This window comes from Ornithodoros turicata, chromosome 6, assembly GCF_037126465.1.
Source record: "Ornithodoros turicata isolate Travis chromosome 6, ASM3712646v1, whole genome shotgun sequence".
In the NCBI taxonomy this organism is placed as follows: Eukaryota; Metazoa; Arthropoda; class Arachnida; order Ixodida; family Argasidae; genus Ornithodoros; species Ornithodoros turicata.
Genome location: NC_088206.1, coordinates 25,249,224 through 25,274,000, shown reverse-complemented (window position 1 = coordinate 25,274,000; position 24,777 = coordinate 25,249,224). Strand labels below are relative to the sequence as shown.

At 43.7% G+C, this 24,777-nt stretch overlaps 1 protein-coding gene across 7 annotated transcripts in view; it reads right to left on the bottom strand.

The window, feature by feature from the left end:
* The window catches only part of LOC135396459 (A disintegrin and metalloproteinase with thrombospondin motifs 9-like), a 99,309-nt gene that overhangs the window by 29,127 nt on the left and 45,405 nt on the right, over positions 1-24,777 (bottom strand). For 6 of the 7 annotated variants that reach the window (XR_010423393.1, XM_064627440.1, XM_064627442.1 and 3 more), the window contains 7 exons: positions 24,060-24,304; positions 16,849-17,059; positions 11,357-11,521; positions 11,099-11,245; positions 7,896-8,048; positions 5,659-5,850; positions 4,230-4,412 (listed from right to left, as the gene is read on the bottom strand). Coding sequence is in view for 6 of the 7 variants with exons in the window: in XM_064627440.1 (XP_064483510.1) it covers positions 4,230-4,412; positions 5,659-5,850; positions 7,896-8,048; positions 11,099-11,245; positions 11,357-11,521; positions 16,849-17,059; positions 24,060-24,304 (1,296 nt within the window). In the remaining variant the exon portion in view is untranslated. The remainder of the gene's footprint in view (positions 1-4,229; positions 4,413-5,658; positions 5,851-7,895; positions 8,049-11,098; positions 11,246-11,356; positions 11,522-16,848; positions 17,060-24,059; positions 24,305-24,777) is intronic. The other variant, XM_064627441.1, reaches the window with a different exon arrangement.

The window sequence follows — 24,777 nt, the reverse complement described above, 5'->3', positions numbered from 1 at the left end:
GCCAGCAAGTACATATACAAAGGAAAAATAGCCGAAGCTCTGTAGCTGCACGTTGAGCACATGTTTACAATTTGATCGTGCCCTCCCAGCCAAGGACAGCTGTTTCGGTCTACTTGGACCTCATCAGCTTGGCGCAGGGAAGTGACACGATCTTGGATCGGCGCAACAGTGCGTCTCGGCGAGACGTCAATGTTCCACGGTGACAGCGTCACCTGTGGAGGCCGCAGTGCAAGCCAGCAAGTACATATACAAAGGAAAAATAGCCGAAGCTCTGTAGCTGCACGTTGAGCACATGTTTACAATTTGATCGTGCCCTCCCAGCCAAGGACAGCTGTTTCGGTCTACTTGGACCTCATCAGCTTGGCGCAGGGAAGTGACACGATCTTGGATCGGCGCAACAGTGCGTCTCGGCGAGACGTCAATGTTCCACGGTGACAGCGTCACCTGTGGAGGCCGCAGTGCAAGCCAGCAAGTACATATACAAACGAAAAATAGCCGAAGCTCTGTAGCTGCACGTTGAGCACATGTTTACAATTTGATCGTGCCCTCCCAGCCAAGGACAGCTGTTTCGGTCTACTTGGACCTCATCAGCTTGGCGCAGGGAAGTGACACGATCTTGGATCGGCGCAACAGTGCGTCTCGGCGAGACGTCAATGTTCCACGGTGACAGCGTCACCTGTGGAGGCCGCAGTGCAAGCCAGCAAGTACATATACAAAGGAAAAATAGCCGAAGCTCTGTAGCTGCACGTTGAGCACATGTTTACAATTTGATCGTGCCCTCCCAGCCAAGGACAGCTGTTTCGGTCTACTTGGACCTCATCAGCTTGGCGCAGGGAAGTGACACGATCTTGGATCGGCGCAACAGTGCGTCTCGGCGAGACGTCAATGTTCCACGGTGACAGCGTCACCTGTGGAGGCCGCAGTGCAAGCCAGCAAGTACATATACAAAGGAAAAATAGCCGAAGCTCTGTAGCTGCACGTTGAGCACATGTTTACAATTTGATCGTGCCCTTTGCACTGCGGCCTCCACAGGTGACGCTGTCACCGTGGAACATTGACGTCTCGCCGAGACGCACTGTTGCGCCGATCCAAGATCGTGTCACTTCCCTGCGCCAAGCTGATGAGGTCCAAGTAGACCGAAACAGCTGTCCTTGGCTGGGAGGGCACGATCAAATTGTAAACATATATATATATATATATATATATATATATATTGATGTTTCAAATATACGTATTAGTGAGGATCAAAAGAACAAAAAGAGATTCTGCACAGGGAGAGAGGGAGAGATTCTACAATATTTCTTGTTGTATAGGATTGGAAGACTTCTTCTGATTTCATGGAAGTTTTATGCTACTTGAGGGCTGTTCTCTGCTATGGCTTGCGTAGTTCACATGAGTCAGCAGCTAACGTCGTTGTAATGTGTCGCGGACGACAAGGTTAGTTCAGTTTTGGATTGCAAATGACATTTTTCGGGAAAGGGATGCTTGAAACAAAAAATCAATTGGACATCCTTCTTTCCCTTTCACTCGTACCACAGAGCATTTGTTGTCAAAAAAGCCTAAATTTATAATCTCGAAATCCCGGGATCTGGCCTTGCGAAATCCCGGGATTTCGGGACATTAAATTATGCTGAAATCCCGGGATTTCGGGCTCTGAACCCTACCCTCTTAGCTGTAAAACTGCAGGGTCACATTGAGTCGAATAACTGCATTTTACATCTATCCAGAATAACTTGATGTGAAATGTCGCGACCCCTTTAACAGTGGGCGAAGCATCCATGTAACGCTCGTGAACTCCCTCTTTGCCTAGAGTCAGTTCGACATTGGAGCACTCACCCCATTTAGTGAGTAGTTCCTAGTCACCTTAGGGAGGGTATTACGTAATGAGTCAGACCGACCGAAGCTCCAGGTGACCAACACCAACAAGCTTTAATTCACAAGTGCCCCGAATCCCAACCCGAGCCAGGAGCCGCGCGCTAATCGCAATCGCATGCACCTAGTCGCCCATCGTCCTCCTTTAAGTTATGCAACAGAGGGTACCCTATTTAGTGACTCTACTTGACATGAGGACATTCTGAGGTCATTTTTGCCATTTCCAAGATCAATTTAGAAAACTTCCAGAGGACAGTGTTTTCCATTTTCTGTGCGTCGTGCTCCCCTTGCTCCTCAAAGTGGAGAGGGAGCACAGATGACAAACAAATTGTAAACAACAAGAATTCGCCGAGGCAGGCCACAAATATGGACGACACAAACACGTAAGCCTCAAACGCCTAGAAATTAACGAATCGACTCAGGAAAACGGTGCTGACGCCAGGAACCGAACCTGAATCAGTAACGGCAACATATCTGACTGGAAATCAGAAGACCCAGGTTTGACTACTCGCGTTCGCACCTTTTCCGGATTGCTTGAAAACAAACTCTCTTCTTAAAAGGGCAGTGAATAAGATGGGATACACCTAAAAGGACACTTTTACAGCTAGCCAGTGCACTGAGAGGGAGTGAACACTGCACATAGGGAGACGGCTATGCCTAATGTGAAACTCTGCTGAGCAGACAAGGGTTTTGCGTTTTTCCACATTTCATACTGAACCACATCTCCACATTGGAAACCTCAGAGCTCCAACCAGAGACAAATGCAAGTGCCAAACCATGAACTTGATGAGGTACAACAGAAACATTGTAGACAGCAGAGTGCACGACCCGCACAGCGTACTTGCCTGTTCGTATAAACCATTGCCCTGACAGCGCTGTTATCACAATCTGTGTTTGAGTGGCCCAGTTGCAGGGCACAAGACACAAGCAAGACTTACTCGTCAGCATGTATACAATTATTTTAGCCACACAGAATTGATTTGGGAATGTCATTATCTCATCAGTGAAATGTGCACTACTTTTCATTTGTGATGCTTGCAAACAATTCCGAACGATTACAAACTGAATTATGTAGTGTACGTTACTCTTCTAATCACTGCTGCAGGGGTGTGAATTTTGTTGCTGCTTCAATGACTGTTGATACTGCTCGGTCATTGTTTATACATGCATATACCCCATGACAGGGCTGGGCAGTAATAGTAATACTTTGTATTATAATACTGTTACTGTAATACTTTGAGTATCTGTATTATGTATTATAATACTGATTCTAAAAATGTATTTGTATCTGTATTATAATACCCAAAATTGAGGTATTCCGTGTATTATATTACTTGTGAAGTCGTAATACTTTTTGTGGAGCTTTTGGTCCTAACAAAAGCGCCACATGTGCGGATGATCGGTAATCTTCCTTCCAAGAAGCCCATCTCCCATTGGTGACAAACAAAAGCGCCTGTTGTGCGGCCACGTGGACCGTAAGTTCACAATAAGACCCCTATCCCAGATTACACGGGACTGGATCAATGAGTTCAGAGTTGAGAACACTCGTTTCCGGGCGTTCCTTTGGGACAACGACGACATCCTCTCATGTTTAGTCACCACACGTGCAATGTCTTCGTAGAAGGGTGCTTGTAGCCGTGACCCATTAACAACGTGCCAGGTCAGAACTGCACAATTTTGGCGTCAAATTTGCGTCGGAACTGCACAATTCTGGACGGCCGTTTTTTGTGGTTAAGCACATGAAGACTGTGCCACACTTAAGGCAAAATGTGTATTCTGTTCGGAAGTGATCAGCGCATCGAAGCAGTCAACCTCGAACTTGAAGGTATCTCAGAGTGAATCTCTGTTGTTTTTATTTATGTTGTGTGAAAAAGTGAGGACATAACCAACATCACCCTAATAATGATGACGCGTAATTCTTCTACAGCTTAAACTGACCGCGCATGTGAACGGGATCCGTAGAACGTTCCTGCACCACATCCGTATTTCTTTCCTTTTTTTTTTTTTTTCATTTCAGAGGGTCAATCCTTCTGCACACCTGAGTTTGAAGAAATCATGAAGGAGAACCCTTTACTATACGAAAACGGGCTCACAATCAATCCAGTGAATTGTATTACTAGTATTACTCAAGTAATACATAGATGTATTATTATTATGTATTATAATACCTTGGCGCAAGAGTATTATGTATTTGTATTATAATACCCATTGCCGTCACGTATTATGTATTTGTATTATAATACAAAATATCAGTATTACTGCCCAGCCCTGCCCCATGATCTACCCCAATGATACCCCAACGCAATTTCACGTACCCATTAATAATACAAGTATTTCTACAAGCAGGCTATACATACCACTCCCCAAGTGCCAACTTTCCATCGTCTGTGGCCCTCCACGTAGTTGCCTACAGAGAGGTCACACGGTTCCTGTTGACACACACGCTCACCAGGAGGACGCTCATCCTGTGAACATTCTGCACCCTCGACACTGCAACGAACCCACCTCGTTGCGACACCTCGTCCACAAGTCACGGAACACTACAGTCAATGGAAATAGTCATGTCCCAATTGAAAAACCAATACAAAAACACATGTTCAAAATTTAAAACAAAGTATCAGCATGTATGAATATATTAGAAATCACATGATCCCATAATAGAGAGTGTTAGTAGGCCGTTGACAATGTGGCTTCCAAAGTACCGTATCTACCACACCCAATCAATAGGCAAGATTCTTTGTCATGCATGATGCCATTTGTTCTGGTATGTATGATGACATTATCAAAGGACTACTAATGCTCTCTAATGTTCTGAAACACTGACTAGCTGAGAAAAAAAAAACAAGCTGGAACAATTAATCACTTAAGATCTTTCATTTCAGGGTGTTTTTCCTTTTGCAGACGACCCCCTTTTATCCAGGATTCGCCGAGCAGGATCCCACACCACTCAGACAAGAAATATGGGGCCATATTTCAGTCTATGCAATTTGCCTTCATTTATCCAGACTTCAGTTTCTGGATCTTGAGAGAAATTTCCAGGCAACCCCTTGAGTAGTCTCGAGTAGAGTCCGAGATAATGTGTGGCCAGGGGCGTAGCGAGAGAGGGGGGGCTTAAGGTATGGTGCCATTTTTTCACAGTGGCTCACACTGATTCTCTAAAGCACTCAAGAAATGTGACCATCACTGGCTGGCAATCACCATTTTGCCTCGTAAATGTGGGAGCAAAGATATATAGTAAATTCTTTTTGGTGCCACCCCTGGGGCATATTTTCTAGGTAAACAAAACATGCATTACTATATGTGGTCAGATATGTTATGTTTCACATAGAAGTAAAATGCAAGCGAGCTGGTGTATACTTGACGTTGGCAACATGTCCCTGAGCTTGGGGGAAGGACAAAAGACAAAACACAAAAACGAACAGCACAAGACAAGGCTGAAAGGCTCAAGAGAGAGCCTTGTCTTATCTTGTCTTAATAGTAACCACTGAGTCTCAATTACTGACCATATGGTAGGCAACCTGTACGAGGAGGTCCTTATAACTAACTGGCACAATTTGCATAAAGGATAACTTTTTAGTGGCAAAAGAGGCAACGGACACTACGTCCACCGTTGCAAGACATATCGGGTTGGTTGGTACATGAGCTGTATGTTGTGATGGAGAAGAATAAGGACAAACACAATGAAGTTACACCACGTCATGTAACGTCAAGCCATGCGTCACACCTTCAGAGGAAAACTAAACCTGGAAGCATAAGGTAACATTAGGAAAGTGATAGCAAACTTACTGGACCCCATTCTCCATGCTGCCAAGCAAGGGAAGGTCCATCCTGCTGATGACAGGGCTGTAGAGTGCAGTGCTCCAGTGCCTTGGGCTTTTGGTCCTGGACACACTCATCATCTGTGGTGGGTGTGCCAGCAGTCTGGTTCACACAAATGACTCTGCGCTTGCGTACACCATGGCCACATGTCACCGAGCACTGGACAACACAATTCACATTGCTTGTTGTATACCAGATAAACAAGGGACAGATCAGAACTTTCTTCTGGCGAGGTTCCCATACATGCAAAATGCTAAGCAGTGTAATTGAAGCATGTTTAAGTAATGCAGGCATCAGAGAACCATAAACTGTGAATATCAGGTAATTTTCCTCAATTACCCTTAATGACATAGCAAACTCCTAACAAATAAGATATTTGTGAGAATGTAAAAATAGTAGTAAGGATCACGCATGAATGGTTACTCATATCTAGGGCCAGAAGTTTTCGGGTTTAACCATATTTCTTCCCGTTTGTACCCCCCCGAATGCAATTATCAGACTTCGGGTTAAACCCGATATTTGCGCCTTGACGATGTCAGTAAAACCCGAGAAACCGGCCAAACGTAGAACATGGAGGAGGGCGCAAGCTAACCGGCCAGTCTCAATCCGTGTCGAGCCGAGCCACGAGTCAATCCAATTCAAAATCTGATTTGCGCATGCGCACCAAGCGGCGGGCTTTCTGCGTTCTCCCCGGTTGTGGATGCGTCATGCGTCCATGTCGGACGCTTTCGGTCACACTTATCACACAAACTTTGTTCAGTTTTGCAACGTGCACCTTTGTGTGATGCCTATTCTTGGGATCAAAGCCTGCTGTCCTGATGGGCAGACCAGAGAAGACAGCCCACAACTGGGCTAGGGAGTATTCAGATCTTGAGGTTAAGAAGAACGCGCGCCTGGACGCTTTTCAGGACTCCGGTGAAACACCTGCAGAATTCGCGTTGGTCTGCAAGTACTGCTGCCTGGAGGTTTCGCCAGATCCAGCAAAAAAGCCTTATGATCGCATCAGAGAGCACGTGGCGTCGGCACGGCATGGTAAATTGAAAGCGGACTTTTGCAGAGCTCTGACTGACACATGGAATGCCACATGCATGAGGAACCTAACAGAACTTGAAAGGGGCCAAGTGACGCAGAACGAAACATGAAAGCAATCCTTGATCTTCAACCCCCATCAGAAGCATGCTGCTAGCCAAGAGTTCGAATCATACCAGAGCTTCTTTTCACATGTAACTGACCCTGCATCTGTGCAAGAAGAATTTTGTCAGTACTTAAAGGAAGACATATCAACAAATGATGGCCTGGGCATCATGGAATACTGAGTGAAGAACACAAAGTACCCTAATCTGAGATCAGCAGCTCTGAGCTTACTGGGTATCCCCAATGGAAGTTGTGACGTTGAGCGCACCTTCAGCCAGCTGCGTTACGTTCAGAGGCCCGACCGCTCGTCAATGGGTACAGAGACATTGAGGATGGCAATGATGCTGTATGTTAACAAAGGATGGTAACTACAGATGACATCATATTAACAATTGTACCTTCATTCCTTTGAATTTTTAAAACATTTTGAGAGAGTACACATGTATTACCATGTCATAGCTGTGTTGTAAGGTTTTGCTGTTGTATTAGAAGCATTGAAGTGATGCATTTAAGGAAGAATTCCTTTTCTGGTTGCGCACTACATATTAATAGTATAGGAATCCTGCCACTGTACCGATATAAACTAAAGCTTTTGGACTGGAAAATGCATCCTGCTGTCAGTCACCTGAATTTGCATGAATTTGGCCATCCAATATGTAGCACCCGATTTTTACACCCCGAATCGAGAAAAAAGTATTTCCCAAAACCTTTTCGTCCTAATATAAGACCCGATTTCTCTCTGCGCCACAATGCACTAGCACAGTGCAAATAATTTAACTCGATATTTGCAGGAATTTAGGGTATAAACGTATTTCCCCGATTTTTACTCCCTGAATCTGAAGAAGAGTAAAACCTGAAAACTTCTGGCCCTACTCATATCCCTTTTCTCACAGAGATTTCAACATGTGTGACCCACATCACAAAATGTTACTTTCTTCTCCAACACCTTTCAATTATCGACGACAAATGTGTGACAGAAGATTTCCCTAGAGCATCATCCTGTCACCCTCAGGGCACTTTTTATGATGACAACATTTTCAAGAAATATACGAGTGGATAAAAGAAGTCACCTGAGACCAAGGTGCCGTTTGCCAGATGGTTCGTGGGCACTGGCTGCACTCTGGAGGAGATACACACGTTGCCTCGGGCAGGTGGCAGGTCACGTTCTGTAAACACCATGCCGGGCATTTGGCTGTCATTACAGTTGTGCCGAGCTCTGACTCCTGAAACAAGGCGCAATCCGTTGACCACTGGTGATGGGTACAGATTCACAGCATTGAGGTAGAACAGATAATCCATCAGAGTGCGATTGCAACCTACTCTAGATCTGAACTGGGAGAAAGTTTTCCCATATGCTAGAACAAATATTGTTATATATATAATGTTATGGTAAATGTTATATATAAATATATATATTGTTATAAATAATGTTATATATATATTGTGTCTATATCTCGCAACATCCAATAAATGAAGTTCTGTCATATCAACATGATCATCACAAGTGCAGTACGTGCGCCCTGTAGTATTCAACATGTTGTTACTGTTGAGAGGTCGAGGACAGAATGCATCATCTTTTCTGCAGCGTACTGTGAAAAACAGGAGGGAACTCCAGGCATGGATGTCATGTGGAAAAAAAACCTAATCCTATCTTGTTTAATTCAAAAATGCAAAAAGCATAAGACAAAAATATCAAGCTAAATGAGAGCAGCGTTGTTATGTCCAATTAACGGAATAGACTAAAAGGAACCATGCTTACGAAGAATATAACCCTCAAATTCCCAACGTTCAGGTGTTACCCATTTTACTGTATTCTTATCAAAACAGCTTGTACACGTCACCCGGCACAAAACGTTAAATGTGAAGTCTGCATTTTAAACATATCCAAAACCACTGATACAAATAAACGTTTTCTATCTCGCTCTAAAACGGGAACAAAAACATGATGATGACATTTTGATGACAACATTTTTGAAAAGTGTTTAAATTTCAGACAAACAAAAATTCATATTTCTTTTTTTCCACAAAATTTGTCAAACAATTTGTTGGAGAAGCCAATACATGCAATTGTGAGACCGACTCTTTATTGTGCACTAAGGGCGTCTGTTTACTTGCTCAGACGCGCTCAGAGCGGATATGATGTCACAGAGGCATATGAAAATTTGCTCAGATCTGCCCACTCTTATGTTTGGATATTCGCTCGGGGACACAGCCAAGGCAGCTCGCTCCTGTGGGAGTTTGAAGTGTGAGCTCGCAGATCTTTCCCACAACTCCTCAGCTAGAAGATGGCAACCATTTTGAAATTTTGAACTTGTTTTTGTGTATACCACCTTACCACACGAATCAGATTGTGCAATTAGTCAGAAGTGCTTAAATTTTGCCCCTAACGCAAAAAGAAAAAGAAAAAAGAAACATAAAAAATCACAAGGAACGAAACACATCGCAATAACTTTGATGTGGCACAGACTTTCAAGCAGATCTGCACTTCTTCAAACAACATGTGTACAACATGGAATATGTACATTCATCCTAGTGAGAAGAGTAATGGACAAAAGAAAAAAAGAATAAACACAAAATGAGAAAAAATGTTAAGTTGCACAGAAGTGAAACCTTCCAGCAAGTAACATGTGGGAAGAGACAGCAAACGGATAAATAAGGAAAAGAGGCGCAGAATAGAATTTCGGGTAGGTTATTATAATAGAGAAAAACATGTTCAGTGCAAGAATCTGCGTGCCCGACCACGGGACGCATGGAGTCTGGACCTTTTGTTATAAAGTGACAAACAGTGCCCTGTAACATGCGCTAAGTGGAAGCAGACGTCATATCAATAGATACTGCGCAAGCGCAAGGTCATTCTCGCTCGGACACACATGGAATTTTCTTTTCTCCTTGGTTTCCCCCGACCAATCGACTTCCGGTTGGATGACACACTTCCGCTCAGCTTGGGCTCTGCTTCGTGCGAATAAACATAACAGCCCTTAACGTACGGTCACACTTCGATAACAAAATTCGTGAGGATTGCAATTTCTTTCCTTGTATCGAATATTTTGTTGTACCAAAACTTATTAAATTTGGAGAGGTTTACGCCGCAAATTAGTATGAAGAGGCAAGCAACAGAATCGTGTATATGTAGTAGAATCGTAATTATATGATCCTGAACTTTTTTCTAACCTCCCCATTGGAATGCCTTATACGTAGGGTCTGACTCTTTTGGGTTAAACCGGATTTGTCCGTCCCAAATCATTTTTGGGACCAGTTCCGGTTAAACCTGAATTTGAATTACTGGGGCCCGGAAGTTCATGCAAAATGCATATTTTTAGAACCCGTTCTAATGAATATCTTAATGTTTCTCTTCACGTTACCAATCAGAACAACAGAAATTTACAGTGCTTCGTGTGTAATAAATTGCATACTTCAGCATATTTCTTCCTGACTGTCATATAATATGACGGTTACATATTATGCCATGTTTGCGAGTCTTTTTTTTCTCTTTTTAATAAACATATTGCTCCCCAATCTGAATTATTTTTAACACTTGCTGTCACTCTTTTTGTTGTTGTCGCCACTCCTCACTACAGTGTTTTAAAAAGGAGGTCATGGGCCCAAAACCTGTGTTCCAGTTAAACATCTAAGCTAGAACACTGCTTTTAGGTTATTTCATGGTACGCAATCAGTGGGTTTGGCTGGCAGAACGCCCAGAACTGGTTCAAACAGAATGTATGACAAGTAGTCAGCGAGCTAAAAAAAAAGAAAGATACCGCAAGCATCTATGTGCCCCTTCGCAGACCTTGATGAGGAAAATTACTTTGCGGCCAGTCATTCTAATTTCTTCCTACTTGCATCAAAAGCTGGAGTCTGGAAATCTATAACCTATGGAAGCCTAACCTGGGAAGAATATTGGGGGTCAGAAAAAGCTGCATTATAAGCGGTCCCGCACTGTAAGCAGTTACGTTATAAGTGGTCTCCACTGTATATTCATGATGGAGTAGCACCGCTACAGTATACATGGTAAACAAAAGCCGCCATAAAACATCTTGTAGATGAGAAAAATCAGGTCCATTTATATTTTCCTATATAGCTATGAATACTTGACCTGCAGTCCCGTCACCACACTTTGTAACCAAGAGCATCTACCCACTGAAACCTCAGCACAGTTACCACATCACCACCACATTACTGGCCACAGTTACCACATGACCACATTACTGGCCAGCTCAGTAATGTGGTCATGCATGTGGCTTGCAAAGACAGCACATAAGCAAGCTACACTCACGGGATGAGGGTGGCAGGGCGGACCCCTGCAGGGCTCAGAGTCGGCAGGCTTGGTTGCCAGGGGGCAGAAGGAGCCTGCAACCTTGTATTGTTCATGTTGACACCACAGGGGTCGCCTACGGATCCCTTCGCCACACGTCACCGAGCACTACAACACAATCCCCATAGTTGCTGTTCTTTGACTAAACAATCCTCCGGGACAGGTATGTGGAGGCAATCACAGAGCACACACAATCACAAAACACATTTTGGTGCTTACCTGAGTCCAGGGTCCCACTTGCCAGCGTGGGCAATCAGCCACGTTGCATGGACGTCGGTCCTCACGCACTGCCTGGTCACAACGTGCGTCTGGATAGGCAACCTCATCATCACCTACACACACTGCTGTTCTTATCTGTTCCCCACTGCCACACGTCTTGCTGCACTGCACATTAAACCCACAGGAGAAGAGTTAGCACACCAATTGGCATAACGTTCATCTAACGGCACTCTTATACCCATCCGTGTGAAGCCACTGATTCCGGACAAACTTTGAGTATTACATTTCAACATGTATTTCGAAACAGTTCTCCATAACCTTTATCTTGGTCAGACGCGCCTGCGACGTCTGCTAAGGTCCTCATGCTTACGTCAGCGTGCAACTGAAACCACACGTGAATGTGCAGTTTGTTTTTCTTATTTATCTAAAATAACAACAATGCTCTGCTGGAACAAATTCCTTTGTTTTCCACATGCTCGAAGCATTTACAAAACTTGAGCACCCACAAACATCACACGTGCAATGTTGACATCAGAAATTACGGATGAACACTGACCTTTATTGCAGACACTTTCTTCTATACTAAAAAAACAATATGCAAATGTTCCTCACAGAGATCATCCCCTTAAGTGATTGGTGCTTCAAACACAACCTATCATTTTTGTCAATAATGCATGTTCCTGGAAATGACCTTTTTAGGACAAATTCCACTCAACTATGCTAGGTGATTAATTACCTAAAACTCATTAATGAACTCTTTATTTAGGGGCTTTCGAGCAAAGGTGACAGTAGCAGAATGGTAGACAAATGTTGTTAAAAGCAATTCTGTATGTGTATATAGATATATTTCATGAAACAAGCCTGCATGCTTAAATAATATCACAGTTTTGCTATATATAAGTATCCATCCACTGTCCATCATACTGGGTCGGAAGGTGTGATGTGTAAATCATTTGAAAAGACAAACTAGCGATGCATTTTGATAGTTCCAGTTCATTGTTCCTCAAGGGTTTGATGAGGCATCGAGAATCATGCATGCTTCGCACTGTTTGGCCTCTTTCACAGCTCCATGGTGCTGCACAGTCATTATAAATACGAGTAATAATTCCCAAGCAAATGAAGTGCTCTGCTCAACTAGGAACCTGCAGCTGCGGGAACAGCACCAAGACCCTAAACTTTTTGGACTTTTAAAGGCTTTTAAAAAACTTTTTTAGGCAAGCGACGATGTCACATGCTTTATCATGCTCAGAGTCACAGCAAAAAATATTTCAATTAAATTTGCTCCCAATTATATATAATAAATTTTTTTTGCCAGCACTTTTGCTGCCGTGACATCAAAGCCTTAAGTAAATTCAGGTTTTTGCTCTGCAGCTGCAACCAAGCCACCCTCTCCACGTGAAACTCGCCAATCAACGACTTCAGAAAACCTCAGAGTGCTTAGTGCTGCTTTGAACTGTGGGAGCCATGGTGGGAGCTCACTAATACGAAAGAAACAGGTGGCCTCTAAGCTGTTTCGATTTCTCCCCTGACGGTCCATTGTCCACGACATGTCAAGGTCAGTGAAAGCAAAATGTGGAAGGTTATATTCTGCGTTCCCCCACTCAGTAAGTGCCCGGGATGCAATGCATGCGCAAAGACCATTGGGATTTTCTGAAGTCATCTATTGCATTTTATAATATCTAGACACAGGCCTCGGACCACCACGGACAACCTTGTACCAAAGTGCAGTAGCTCATGCTTACGTTGCCATAAGTGAAACCAGCTGTGAACATGCCATTAATTTTTCTTATATACAGTTGAACCTCTCAATAACGAACGTCGATTTAACGAAATCCTCTGTCTAACGAAGAATTTCCGTTGGACATGCACGTCCCATAGACGCCAATGTATTTTTGCGCTCGATTTAAAGAAGTACATTCGTTTGGTCACCTCTATTTAACGAAGTCTCTGGGCGACAAAAGCCTTCTGCATGTTCCTTCACCACAAAGAAGAAAAATAAGAAGAAGAGGAGGAGGCGGAGGAGGAGGGGGGAGGAGGAGAAACCTTCCTCTCCCCGTTGTCCTCACGCGAGTCTTTGGTGATTACTTCGGTTGTCACGTGCTGTAGGCACAAGCGAGTAGACATGTGCGTCATCGCCGCCGGTAATTTTTGGTGCGCCACCGCCGTTTCAAAACCGGCGCGAGGGTCGCAGAGGATGAGGGCCGAGAGCCTCTTTGCACCCGTTTTCGGACAAGAAAACACGCATTGCTGGCCTCTTGCGAAGTCCAACTTGCTTTTGTTGATGCAGATGATAGTAGGTTGCGGATTTGCGCCATTTTTCTACTTGTTTTTGTTCGCGTGACGCTGATGGTGGTAAAATTGGTATGATGCCACCGCCGTTCAAAGTTTTATCGGCGCAGACACCTACGTGATATGTACCCATTTCTTGTTCTTTTCGGTATTCAACGGCGCTGTGCTCTCGTTCTCCCTGGACGTCATGAGCACAAGTGAACCAATTAAGACACGTCAATACGCGAGCGTGCACGAGAAAGCAGTAGAGGTCATTCGGAGTTACGAAAGAGCGTTACGCTCAGAGCGATATTGTGTACAAATTATGAATTACTTAGCGTTATGTGATGAATAAAGCTTGATATTTTGTGCCCTTCTAAGCATGGTACCTGTTTTATGATAAATAGCATTTTGCGGTACACGCAGCGCAGGTAGTGGTGGCGGCCATCTTTGTTTTGCTTGGCATGTTTCATTTAACGAATTTCTTTATTTAACGAAACAGAGAGCCAGCATTTACAAATTCGTTATATAGATGTTCAACTGTATATCCAAAACTACGACACCCCAGTGAATGCCATTTTGCATCTGGCATCCACATACAACTCAGAATGGAACACAACTCTAATTTCTACATGAGTCGACAGCTCTGGACTCTACCTTTAAAGTAATTTCCAGACTGAAGCCCAGAATAAGTGTCGCAATTACAGTCGAGCCCGTTTATAACCATATTGACGGGAACGCGAAATCTGATCGTTATATCAGAGTATCGTAAAAGACGAGCTTTCGAGAAATTGCCGCTCAGGTTCGCGTAAACTAAGTAGATCGCCACAAGTAGAACGCCGCTGAACATGCGCGTCTGTTGTGAGCGCAGAAGCATTTTATCTAGCTCTAAAATGACGCAGCTGCGTGTCGAAAGCTTTTGATAACTTAACCGCCGATATCGCGTGGGGCTCCGCACATTTTTGAGATGGACGACCTCGTCCATTGCTCGTCATCCAATGCCGTAGTCATCACAGTTCTCACGATCGGGAGTGCGTGGTTCATCAGAATGCACCTCCGCCACGGGTAATCAGTCGACGCGTGTCTGGACGGCGACACGCAACTGTCTGCCAATACACGTTTTCGAAGCCGTGGTACTTCACAACGCGGTTTTGCACCAGTACGAAGCCCGTAGAGCGCATGCAACTTCGGGTCGAGCCACCGTCTTTCCTCGTCAAAAGGCGACTCGGGAACGCGGACACCATCGTAGCAAGCACGCAGCAAAACAAGAAAAAAAGCTTGAAAGTGAGAGAATGATGTGGAGAGGGAACAACGTTCTCTACTTCGCGCGAGCCCCTTCCGCCCTTTCGAAGTTGCGTGCCTTGCAATGCACACATCTAATCCGCGGCAGTCATGCGCGGATAAACGCACTGCGTTCTCACTTTAGCGCGCACGGAGGCGAAGGCTCTTGAAAATGCCAATGTAATTTGTTTTCAGTGAAATGGTGCAATCTTCTTTCCAATTGTCACGCGTTTTAACCGGTCGCCGGAAGAATTACGATCGCTATATCCGAGCAAGCGCTTTTGCGGCGATCGTTATATCGATGTTTCGTTTACATGTAGTTCAATGGGAGAGCCGACGGGAAACAGCAATTCGATCGCAATATCGGAGTTATCGTTCTATCGAAGATCGCAATAAACGGGCTTGACTGTACAGCATAGGTGGGGAGTAACGCGTTACAAAGTAGTGCGTTACCGGTAACGCGTTACATTCGAGTAGTGAAATATGGTAACGCATTACATTTTGGAGAAAAGTAATGAGTAACGTAACGTCATTACATTTTTAACAACTAACGCGTAACCGCGTTATGCGTTACTGCGGGTTCGTGAACTTGAAAGCTTGAGCGAGGACCGTGCCTGCAGAATCCGGGAAAATCCCCGATTTTTTCTATTAATCTTCAACAATGACAAGAAGGTCACATCGACACCCACGAAGAACACAAAAGAAGGGTTGTTGACCTACCCTGGTTGAGGTGTCACCTTTGTTTACCACCTCTGTTTTTCACTCTCTCTTTCACTTCACGAATGGGGCAAAAGCGGCAGAAAAATAGCCTAGCTACTCTCTGAACAAGTAACAAAGTACCAAGGAATTGGCTGTTTGGATTTGTACTGTATGAGATAAAAGGTCACCATGTCTATCAACCTTGACAAGGAGCACTCACTGGTCATTAGGCGTCCTCTCAGCCCAACGGGCGAAGCTCACCGATAAAAATTTTGAACATCAACTACTACTTTGAATATAAGTTGTGTTCATGCGTGACCTTTGTTTGTGCCCAACATTGCTTGTATTGATTTGCGGAATGCACTTATGTGACTCAACCAAAAATGGTACATATTATAAGGACAACTGGTGAAGTAATGCAAAAGTAACGGCATTACTTATCAGAAGTAACGGCGTTAGTAACGCGTTACCTACTACCGCAACAGTAACGAATAACATAACGCGTTACTTTTCGAAAAAGTAGTGAGTAACGATAGTGCACTACAAAATAAAAGTAACTTCCCCACCTATGCTGTACAGTATTTTCCCAAATTTAAGGAGCCTCTGATTCTAAGTACCCTCCCACACATTCAACAACCTGGTTTTGAAAAAGTTTGCACACAAATATGGAGACCCACTCCCACTCTGCTCGCATGAAGGGGTGTCAGATGACCACGAACTTCTGATAAGGAAAATTGCTACGATGAACTCAAAGATGGCGTCATGCTCGCACCCTTCAAACAAAAGGTGATACTCTATGTGGAATCGCGATTGATGATAGACTAGTTGAAAACTGTATGGTTGCAGAAGTGTGGAGTGCATTTTCATATTCATCAATGTTGGCATGAAAGCTTTCCCTGGCCACATGACTGAAGAAGTAAAAGGCATACTCTGTAAAAGGCTTAACAGTGGCTTGGTGCTTATCATTGGGGGACTGACAGCGGCGCTGCAGCCTCTCGAGCCTTTTAAGTCAAACCTGCGCTTAATGTACGAATAATGGATCTGGACCAGCAGCCAAGGGTGGACATTGAGTGCAAAGGTATGCAAGGGATCACTGGGGGCCTTGCTTCAACAGTGTTCCTTAGCTCCCCGTACTTGAATGTAAGGGCCTCCCCCATTTTGAAAAGAAAAAGAAAAGGGGGCCCTTAGAATAGAGGAAATGTGGAATATAGAAGTGCTATGTGAAGAGGTTGATGGGCACTTACGGTCTGCCAGTCGTCATATTCCCAGTGGAAGATTCGACAGGGATGGTTGCATTTCTCCTGCTCCGGAGGACGAGGCCCCAAATGTTGGCAATGGCTCTCTGCAACGGCTGTCTCCTGGCCATCCTCAAACACCTGCATGCACTGCACAGTGCGAGTCCTTGTGCCTGGGCCACAGCGTGCAGAGCACTCGGATGCAGCACTTATTTTCCATCTGGCAAAAGGGTTTTACTAAGATTTTATTCTCTGGCAAACAAAAGTACGCGCTGCTCAGATAAATTAGTGACTGGAACCTTCCTTTCCCTATGCCAAAATCAGACACACAGCTTACATTATCTTCCTATGCTCAATAACAGACGAAGCAAGCACCTAAGTAAAAAGACACTTGGACTAAAGCACAAAGTTTGGGCATGGGGCATGAAGGTTTCAGTGCTGCTTGTGGCAAAAATCATCAAATACACATCAAATCAAATACAATATCAAATGGCATCAAATACACAACTGGGCACTCCCATCTGTCACATTTGAACTTTGATGTATCCGCTGAATTATGTGCGAACTCAGGTTTACACCAACATACTCCCTTGTATTAATTTTGCTCACTGTTACTTCACATGAACATATTCAATGGTGCTGTCACTTCCCATCTGATACAGGACACATTACAAACCTAATTTTTGTTATTCACTGAGAGAAAGATTCTGCATTCCTACTTCCTAGTTAACTGAATGACATAAGTGGAAGCTGTCTAACATTATGTGTCATTCTATCCCCGTTTTTCTCTCTGCAGAACCTTTTCATTGCACCAATCATTCAAGGTTCATCTCACACACCCTGTGGTGAGGGACTTCTGACACCCTTACTTGAGAGTGTTCAGGACTCAACTAAGATTAGTGGATAGAAAGGCATCGTATGTGTGTCACCTGACTGACATCCTCCTTCTCTTCAAGATTAGTGTGCCCCTTTTTACACAGTGAGACACTGTCAGAGGGACCATTTCGTAGTGTGTACCAAACAGGGCTGCCAGATGTGGCTATAAGTAGTCCTCTCTGGCTACTTATGTTTTCAGCTGGCATCTCAGTGTCGGAGTTTGCTATTCGCCTATTTCTGGCTACCTTCCAAGGTCCTGCTGAAGGAGTGCCACAAAACAAAGAAAAGAGAGGGGCATGTTTTTTCAAACAGGTCTTCATTTGTCTCTCAGCTATGCTCGCAATGACACGCCGTATGGAGAAAGAGAAGGTAGGAACGGCCCGTGACATTGATGATAAGGACACATAAAGTGTCTCGTCCTTCTATGCTTCAGCATTGTAGCATGCATAATCTTTTTCTGCACGTGTCATGGTGTGCATATGTAATATTGGGGAACAAAATTTCTTCCTTCAATGAATAACACACATATCCCATCAGGCCCAACACCAAACCAACAATAAGTGTAAAATCTTTTCCCTCTCTATATGATCGTAATTTCCACATTATTCATGCTGCACTCCCCTTTTACAATGCCTTTATTGGTGCTGTGCAGTATGCAATAATAAATAACAATTTCATTTTGATGACAACGATTGGTTCCTGTCAGGAATTAGGTGAATAATTGCCTAAAAGCAGTGGTCACCAGGCACTTGATCAGTACACAGTACTAATCATTTTTGCCTTTGTGTATCATTGAGCAAAATTTTTAGGGGTTGGCAAGTAAAGCTGCTTGTGGAAGGGGATTAAGGCATCATGGCTAGCCTTTTGGCAATGGAGAGCTTTGCATAGTCGCTACATTTTAGTTACAAGATTCAAGATACAAGATAGGGTTCAAGATTGGCTACATGCAGCTTTTGCTATCTGGCAACCCTGGTGCCAAGTGGCACCATTTGTGGGAGCCCATTGCAGGAACCATGAGAGATGTCACGCTGGTGTCATCTCTGTCTGTTGCCTCAAAATCACCAATCAGGGCACAACGGTCAGTGTATCCAGTTTTGCATAGCAGCCCCACAAGTGATACTCACACTATCTAACACTGACACAAGGATGAACCATGTCTTGTCTGTCTGTTTGTGCATGTCTGACACTTTTCCTCATGTTCAAGGTACATTTTTCAGTTGTAGCACCAATATCTTGCCTTGAGATTATCTGCTAATCCTAGAGCTTGTCACTATGCTGTGCCCTGAGTTTGCATTTTCATCAAGTTTTTTTTTTTGTGTGTGTGTGTGTGTGTGTGCATGTGTGTGTGTGCGTGCGTGTGTGTGTGTGTGCGTGCGTTTTCTCTTTTTTGAGCTGCACCAAATTTTTTAATAAAGAAAGCTATGACCGCAGCATGGATGCTGTTTTTGTAGTTTAGTTGTACAGACAGTCAGACATCTTCTTGAAGAGAGTAACTACTAGATGACTAATTGTAATTATCTAAAATTCATTAATTAACTCTTTAATCAGTGGCTTTTGGTCAGAAGAGAGATAGCAGAATGGGCGACAGTCCTCGTTCAAAGCCATTCTGGTTTTTAAAAACCCTGAAACGAGCATGTACGTTGAAGTATCCACTGCTGAATTTTGCTATGCAAATGTGCTGAAACTGAAAAGTGGGGATCGAAAGTGCACGAGAGTGCCCTGTTCCACGTCAGAGGGTCACATGCTTTGGAACGATCGAGAAGTAGGTGCTGGTCAGACCGCTTTGCGGCCCAAATAAGCTTCGACGGTGAAGGTCAAGCAGTACTGAGTTGCATGCTTTCGGTTCCGGCCGGAAGCAAGCAGCAGCGTGCGACCAGACAAAGGCAATTTCGGAGAGCAAAAAACGTTGCATTGCGACACCTAGCATTTTCACGTAGAAACATATGGGAAAACCAACACTTTTTTAGCTTTACGGCAGCGTACCATGCTTCACAGATAGAAACCTTTTAAGAAATACAGTTGAACCTCTCAATAACGAACGTCGATTTAACAAAATCCTCTGTTTAACGAAAAATTTCCGTTGCACGAGCGCGTCCCCATAGACACCAATGTATTTTTGAGCTCGATTTAACGAAATACGTTCGTTTGGTCACCTCTATTTAACAAAGTCTCTGGGCTCTTCTGCGCGTGTCTTTCCGCTTCACGACGAAGAAAAGGAGGAAAAACTTTCCCTCTCCGTTGTCCTTACGCGAGTTTTCGTTGGTTCCTTCGGTTGTCACGTGCTGGAGGCACGAACGTGCCGACATGTGCGTCGCCTCCGCCGGTAATCGGTGCGCAGACGCTGTTTCAAAACCGGCGCGAGGGTCTCTTCGCACCCGTTTTCGGACAAGAAAACACGCATCGCTGACATTTTTTGCTGACATCTCGCAAAGTCTAATCTGCTTGTGTTGATGACGACGACAGTACGTTGCGGTTTTGTGCCTTTTCATTACTTGTTTTTCTTCACGCCGCTAATGCTGACGGTGGTAAAATGGGCATGATGTCGCTGTCGTTCAAGGTTCCATTGGTGCAGACGTCTACGTGACATGTACCCATTTCTTGTTTTTTTCGGTGGTGTACTATTGTTCTTTCTGGACATCATGGGTGCAAGTGAACCAACCAAGAAACTTCGATACGCGAGCGCGTAGGGGAAAGCAGTCGAGGTTCATCTGGAGTTACGATGGTTATGAATGCTCAGAGCGACATTTTGCACAAATTACACGTTACCTAGCATTATGTAATGAATAAAGCTCGACATTTTGTGCCCTTCTTACCTTAGTACCTGTTTCATGACAAATGATGTTTTGCGGAACGCGCGTCGCTGGCAGTGCGGCGGCCATCTTTGTTTAACTTGGCGTGTTCCATTTAACGAATATCCCGATTTAATGAAACAAAGAGTCAGCATTTACAAATTCGTTATATAGAGGTTCAACTGTAGTACGATGGTTGTATTTAAACACATATCCAGGTGTGAGCTGCACTGTGCGCTTTGTTTTCCACTCTCAACGAGAAGCAAGACCTTTCTCCCTGCTGAGATGAACAGACGACGCGGCACTGAGACACTTAGGTATTCAGAGTAGGGAAACGGTGGGTGAGAACGGAGAACAGATGAAACAGCCAATGGCCGCCAAGCCGCAGCATCACGTGACAACAATAGGTTGCCATTCCACTCTACAGATGGCGCAGTACTCAGGTTGTCCTGCCCTGACTTTATCTGGTCGCGCGCGAGAGGGAAGCTTTATCTCCTGCTTTTCCTACTCCATAGTTCCAGCTCCTTTGCATAGCGAAATTCAGCGATGGATATTTCAACGCATGTGCCCGTTCCAGGATTTTTCAAAAATAGAATAGCTTTCAACGAGGACTGTCTCGCATTCTACTATCTCACTCTTGCTCGAAAGCCCCTGATTAAAGGGACCATGAAATAATTCCCGCAAACACCGAACACTCTGACAGAAATGGTTCTTACAATCCTTCACTATCATAAAGACATAGACTTTTATCCATATTCAGTGCACTGGGGGTGCAGTTAACGTGCAAAAATAGCGGGGCGCAACCGCCGGAACCATCCCTTCAAAGCGGGCTTACGGCATCAACATCCAGTCCTTTCGGCCAATTGTGGATGCCAGGGAGCACACACCCCGCGGGACCACATGGTGCATGGTATTGGTTTGGACAACAAACCACGCTGTCACACATTTGTCCTCGAAATCAGCAGAAATATGCCAAAACACAAATTTCTGGGAATCGTTCCGTACGCAACAGCTCCCAAAAGGCCACCAACAGAGACATTTTCTGACAAAGAAGACGCTCATAGAGGAATACGTGCTCCTATAACCATGCACAATAAACGACTACATTACACTTCCAATAGACACTTTTAAAAAATGAGCGCCACCTGTTGCGCTTTCGTCGAACTGAGCTGCGCCGGCCATGTTGCGGGAGAAGCCGACGCAGCAGCAGACTAAATCAACCTATGAGCTGTTGTGAATTTATCTTTCCTTTTCTTTTCGTTGAAATGTGTAAATTAATTATGTAAAAAAGTACACATTTGAAGCTTTCTTTTCAAGTGTTTATTTGTTTTGTACTTGACAATTAGAAAATATAGGCAACAGTGTTTGAAAATCAAAATGTGTCAGCTTAGGCTACATAACAAAATCGACCCACGTGTCCCTGAAATTGCCATTTGCCCGATAACTTGGTTGTTGTTCTCGTGATTTCTGTTTAGTGATACAGCGATAAAACTTGGGCGGGTTGGTAGAACACAATAAAAAAGTTAAAAACCCCAGTGCTGGAGGTTCAGGGTTGTGGACAGTGATGGGAAGTAGTTAACTACGTGTAGTTAAACAACTAGTGAAACTACTGCATAGTAGTTAAAAAATTGTTAGAAGTTATCTCTGGGAATGTAATTATAACGTTAAACTACATTTTTCTGTAGTTAACTACTTAGCGACGACCCGAGGTGTAAATTAGAAATCTGTAGAGCGTGCCGAGAAGCAGCAAGTGCAACCCTTCATTTACCCTACATTTTTCTGTAGTTAACTACAGAAAAATGTAGAGTAAATGAAGGGTTGCACTTGCTGTTTTGTTTCCAATTTACACCTCACGTCGTCACTAAAAAAGCTTGAAAACGTAATCATACATAAAACATAATCAACGTAATCATACGTAAAAAAACGTAATCATATGAGGCAATATAAATTAATTAAGCAAAAAAGCGAATAAAAATCGAAAATCAAAAAAGTCGAAAAACCTGAATAATTACGCAAAAAGGCGATTAAAACACAGGGCATCGAATACTCCAACAGTTCTGCTTGATGTAGAGCGCATCGTCCTGTTTAAACGTTCGGTGTACTTTAGGCTGGACAGCTGACACCCTGTATAGCAACACGCACGCCGAGGTAGTTAAAAATGTAGCTAAACAGCGTCGGCAGTAGTTACAAAGTAGTTTTAGCTATTGGTGCAATGATGTAGTTACACTAGTAGTTAAACTACAAAAAGTAGTTGCCGCCCTGTAGTAAAGATGCGCTTCTGTGAAGCAACTATGCCACAGCAGACCAAAGGCACACACGCCATCACGAACAGTGCGCCTGAGCCAAACAGATCAGCGACACGTAGGGGTAATTTCCTTTTTTGTCCTTTTTCTTACCTTCATAGCACGATGCCTTGATGTACATACCTTGCCTGTATATAATAATGTTTCTTTGTTTGTTTGTAAGGAAAAACGAACGAACGAACAAATTAACTCACTGTTCATAGTGTTAAGCATCCCAAATATGCTCCTGTCAAAATCTGAATTCTCCGAAATGTGAACACGCATACTGCGAGCCAACTACTATCTTCACTCCCCTTGTGTACAAACTGCTCAATGTAAAAGTTGTAACTTGTGAAATTTCGCTGTGACAAGCCAAACCATGCCATGCTTTCTTCCGAAAGTTTTGGCAACTTAGATTGATCAGTCACCCATCCAGCCACGAGGAACATTTCCACAAACATGACGAAAAAGAAAAAAAACAAAAAAACAGGCACGTATATCATGCTGCGAGCATTAAATCGCGTACACCGTTCTTGCCGCCCGTAGGCGCGCGTGTGTCTGATGCGCTCCGTCTCCCGTAACATGGCGGCCGCAGCTGCCCACGGCCGCTAGGTGGCAGTATTTCGAAACAGGTCTATAGGTCAACAATTAAATACAATCTTAGCTCCAGGTCAAATTAAAACATATTTTATAACAAAGTTTGCAAGCTTGCTTGCAAATTTTGCAATTTGCTCGCAAAAGACTGTCCTCCAATCGGCAACATCACCTGTGCTCGACGTCATGGCCAATTTGCCTCTCAGCCGGGCTGTAGTAGCTGCCATTCACGGCCGTGGTTATCATTGAATGTTTTTGGTATTTGAACAATTTTCAATTTCATATTTCACAGGGTGAATGCTTTAGCAACAGAGGAACAAATTGAAAATGGTCATAGGCTTGTCAAATATCTTTTCATTGTTCCATAAATGAGATAATGGATTGTGGGAAATTACCTAGCAGAGACATACTCTCTTGGAGAGGATGCCCGTCTGGCCGTAAAATTGAACAGCAAAAACAACATCTAGGTTGCTCTCATAGATTTTTTAAATAAAAAAACACTCTGCATATTGAAAAAAAAGAAAAGAAAAGCTTCCAAAAGTTATGAGAAATGCTTTATATGTGCAATAAATAGTAAATATGGTTGCAGTTTAACTACAATGGATGGAGATGAATGCGAGGTATAACACTGGCACCCAAAACGAACACAAACATTGATCACAATGACAAGCTAACTTACCTGAGGGTACAATGGCCATTGCAGGCCTCAGCCAGAGCAGGGGGATGTTGGTGACATTTTGTTTCATCGACGACACCATCTGTGATGTGCCTGCATGTGCCTGCTCTCACCCTGCGCCCCTGACAGATATGGCTGCACTGAGACCACTGGTCGTCCACTTCCCATGTGTACTCCTGCTTTGCTTGTACCGATACTGTATACTCGTATCGAATGTCAGGTGACACCACGTTTCCTACAGTAAGGACCTGCAAGGAACTATCACTCATATCACATACGTCACATAGAACACGGCAATCAAGCGATACCTGAGAAAGAATGTTAATTTATTTTGTAATGTTTATTTTTGCAATGTTTGACTATGCTATATTAGTAGAGCCTGGAGTTTTTGGGAAATATTTTTTTCTAAATTCGGGGTGTGAAAATCGGGTAAATAAACATGCGCACTAAATTCGTGTGAATTCAGGTGGAAAAACTTCCAGTATGTTAAATTTGGGGAGAAATCGGGCTCAGTTACTCAAATTAACCGTTTTGGTACAAACCCCTACCCCTAAACCCCATGAAACCTTTTAGAAGATGACCTTTTGATAGAAGGGTGTTCACCTGACCTTAAAAATATTCTATTGCACACCCAAATGTTATCAACCATAATTTTACTAACAAAACTTATTTAATGCAACTGCTATGAATTTTGCTGACAAGTACAAACTGTAATCACTTA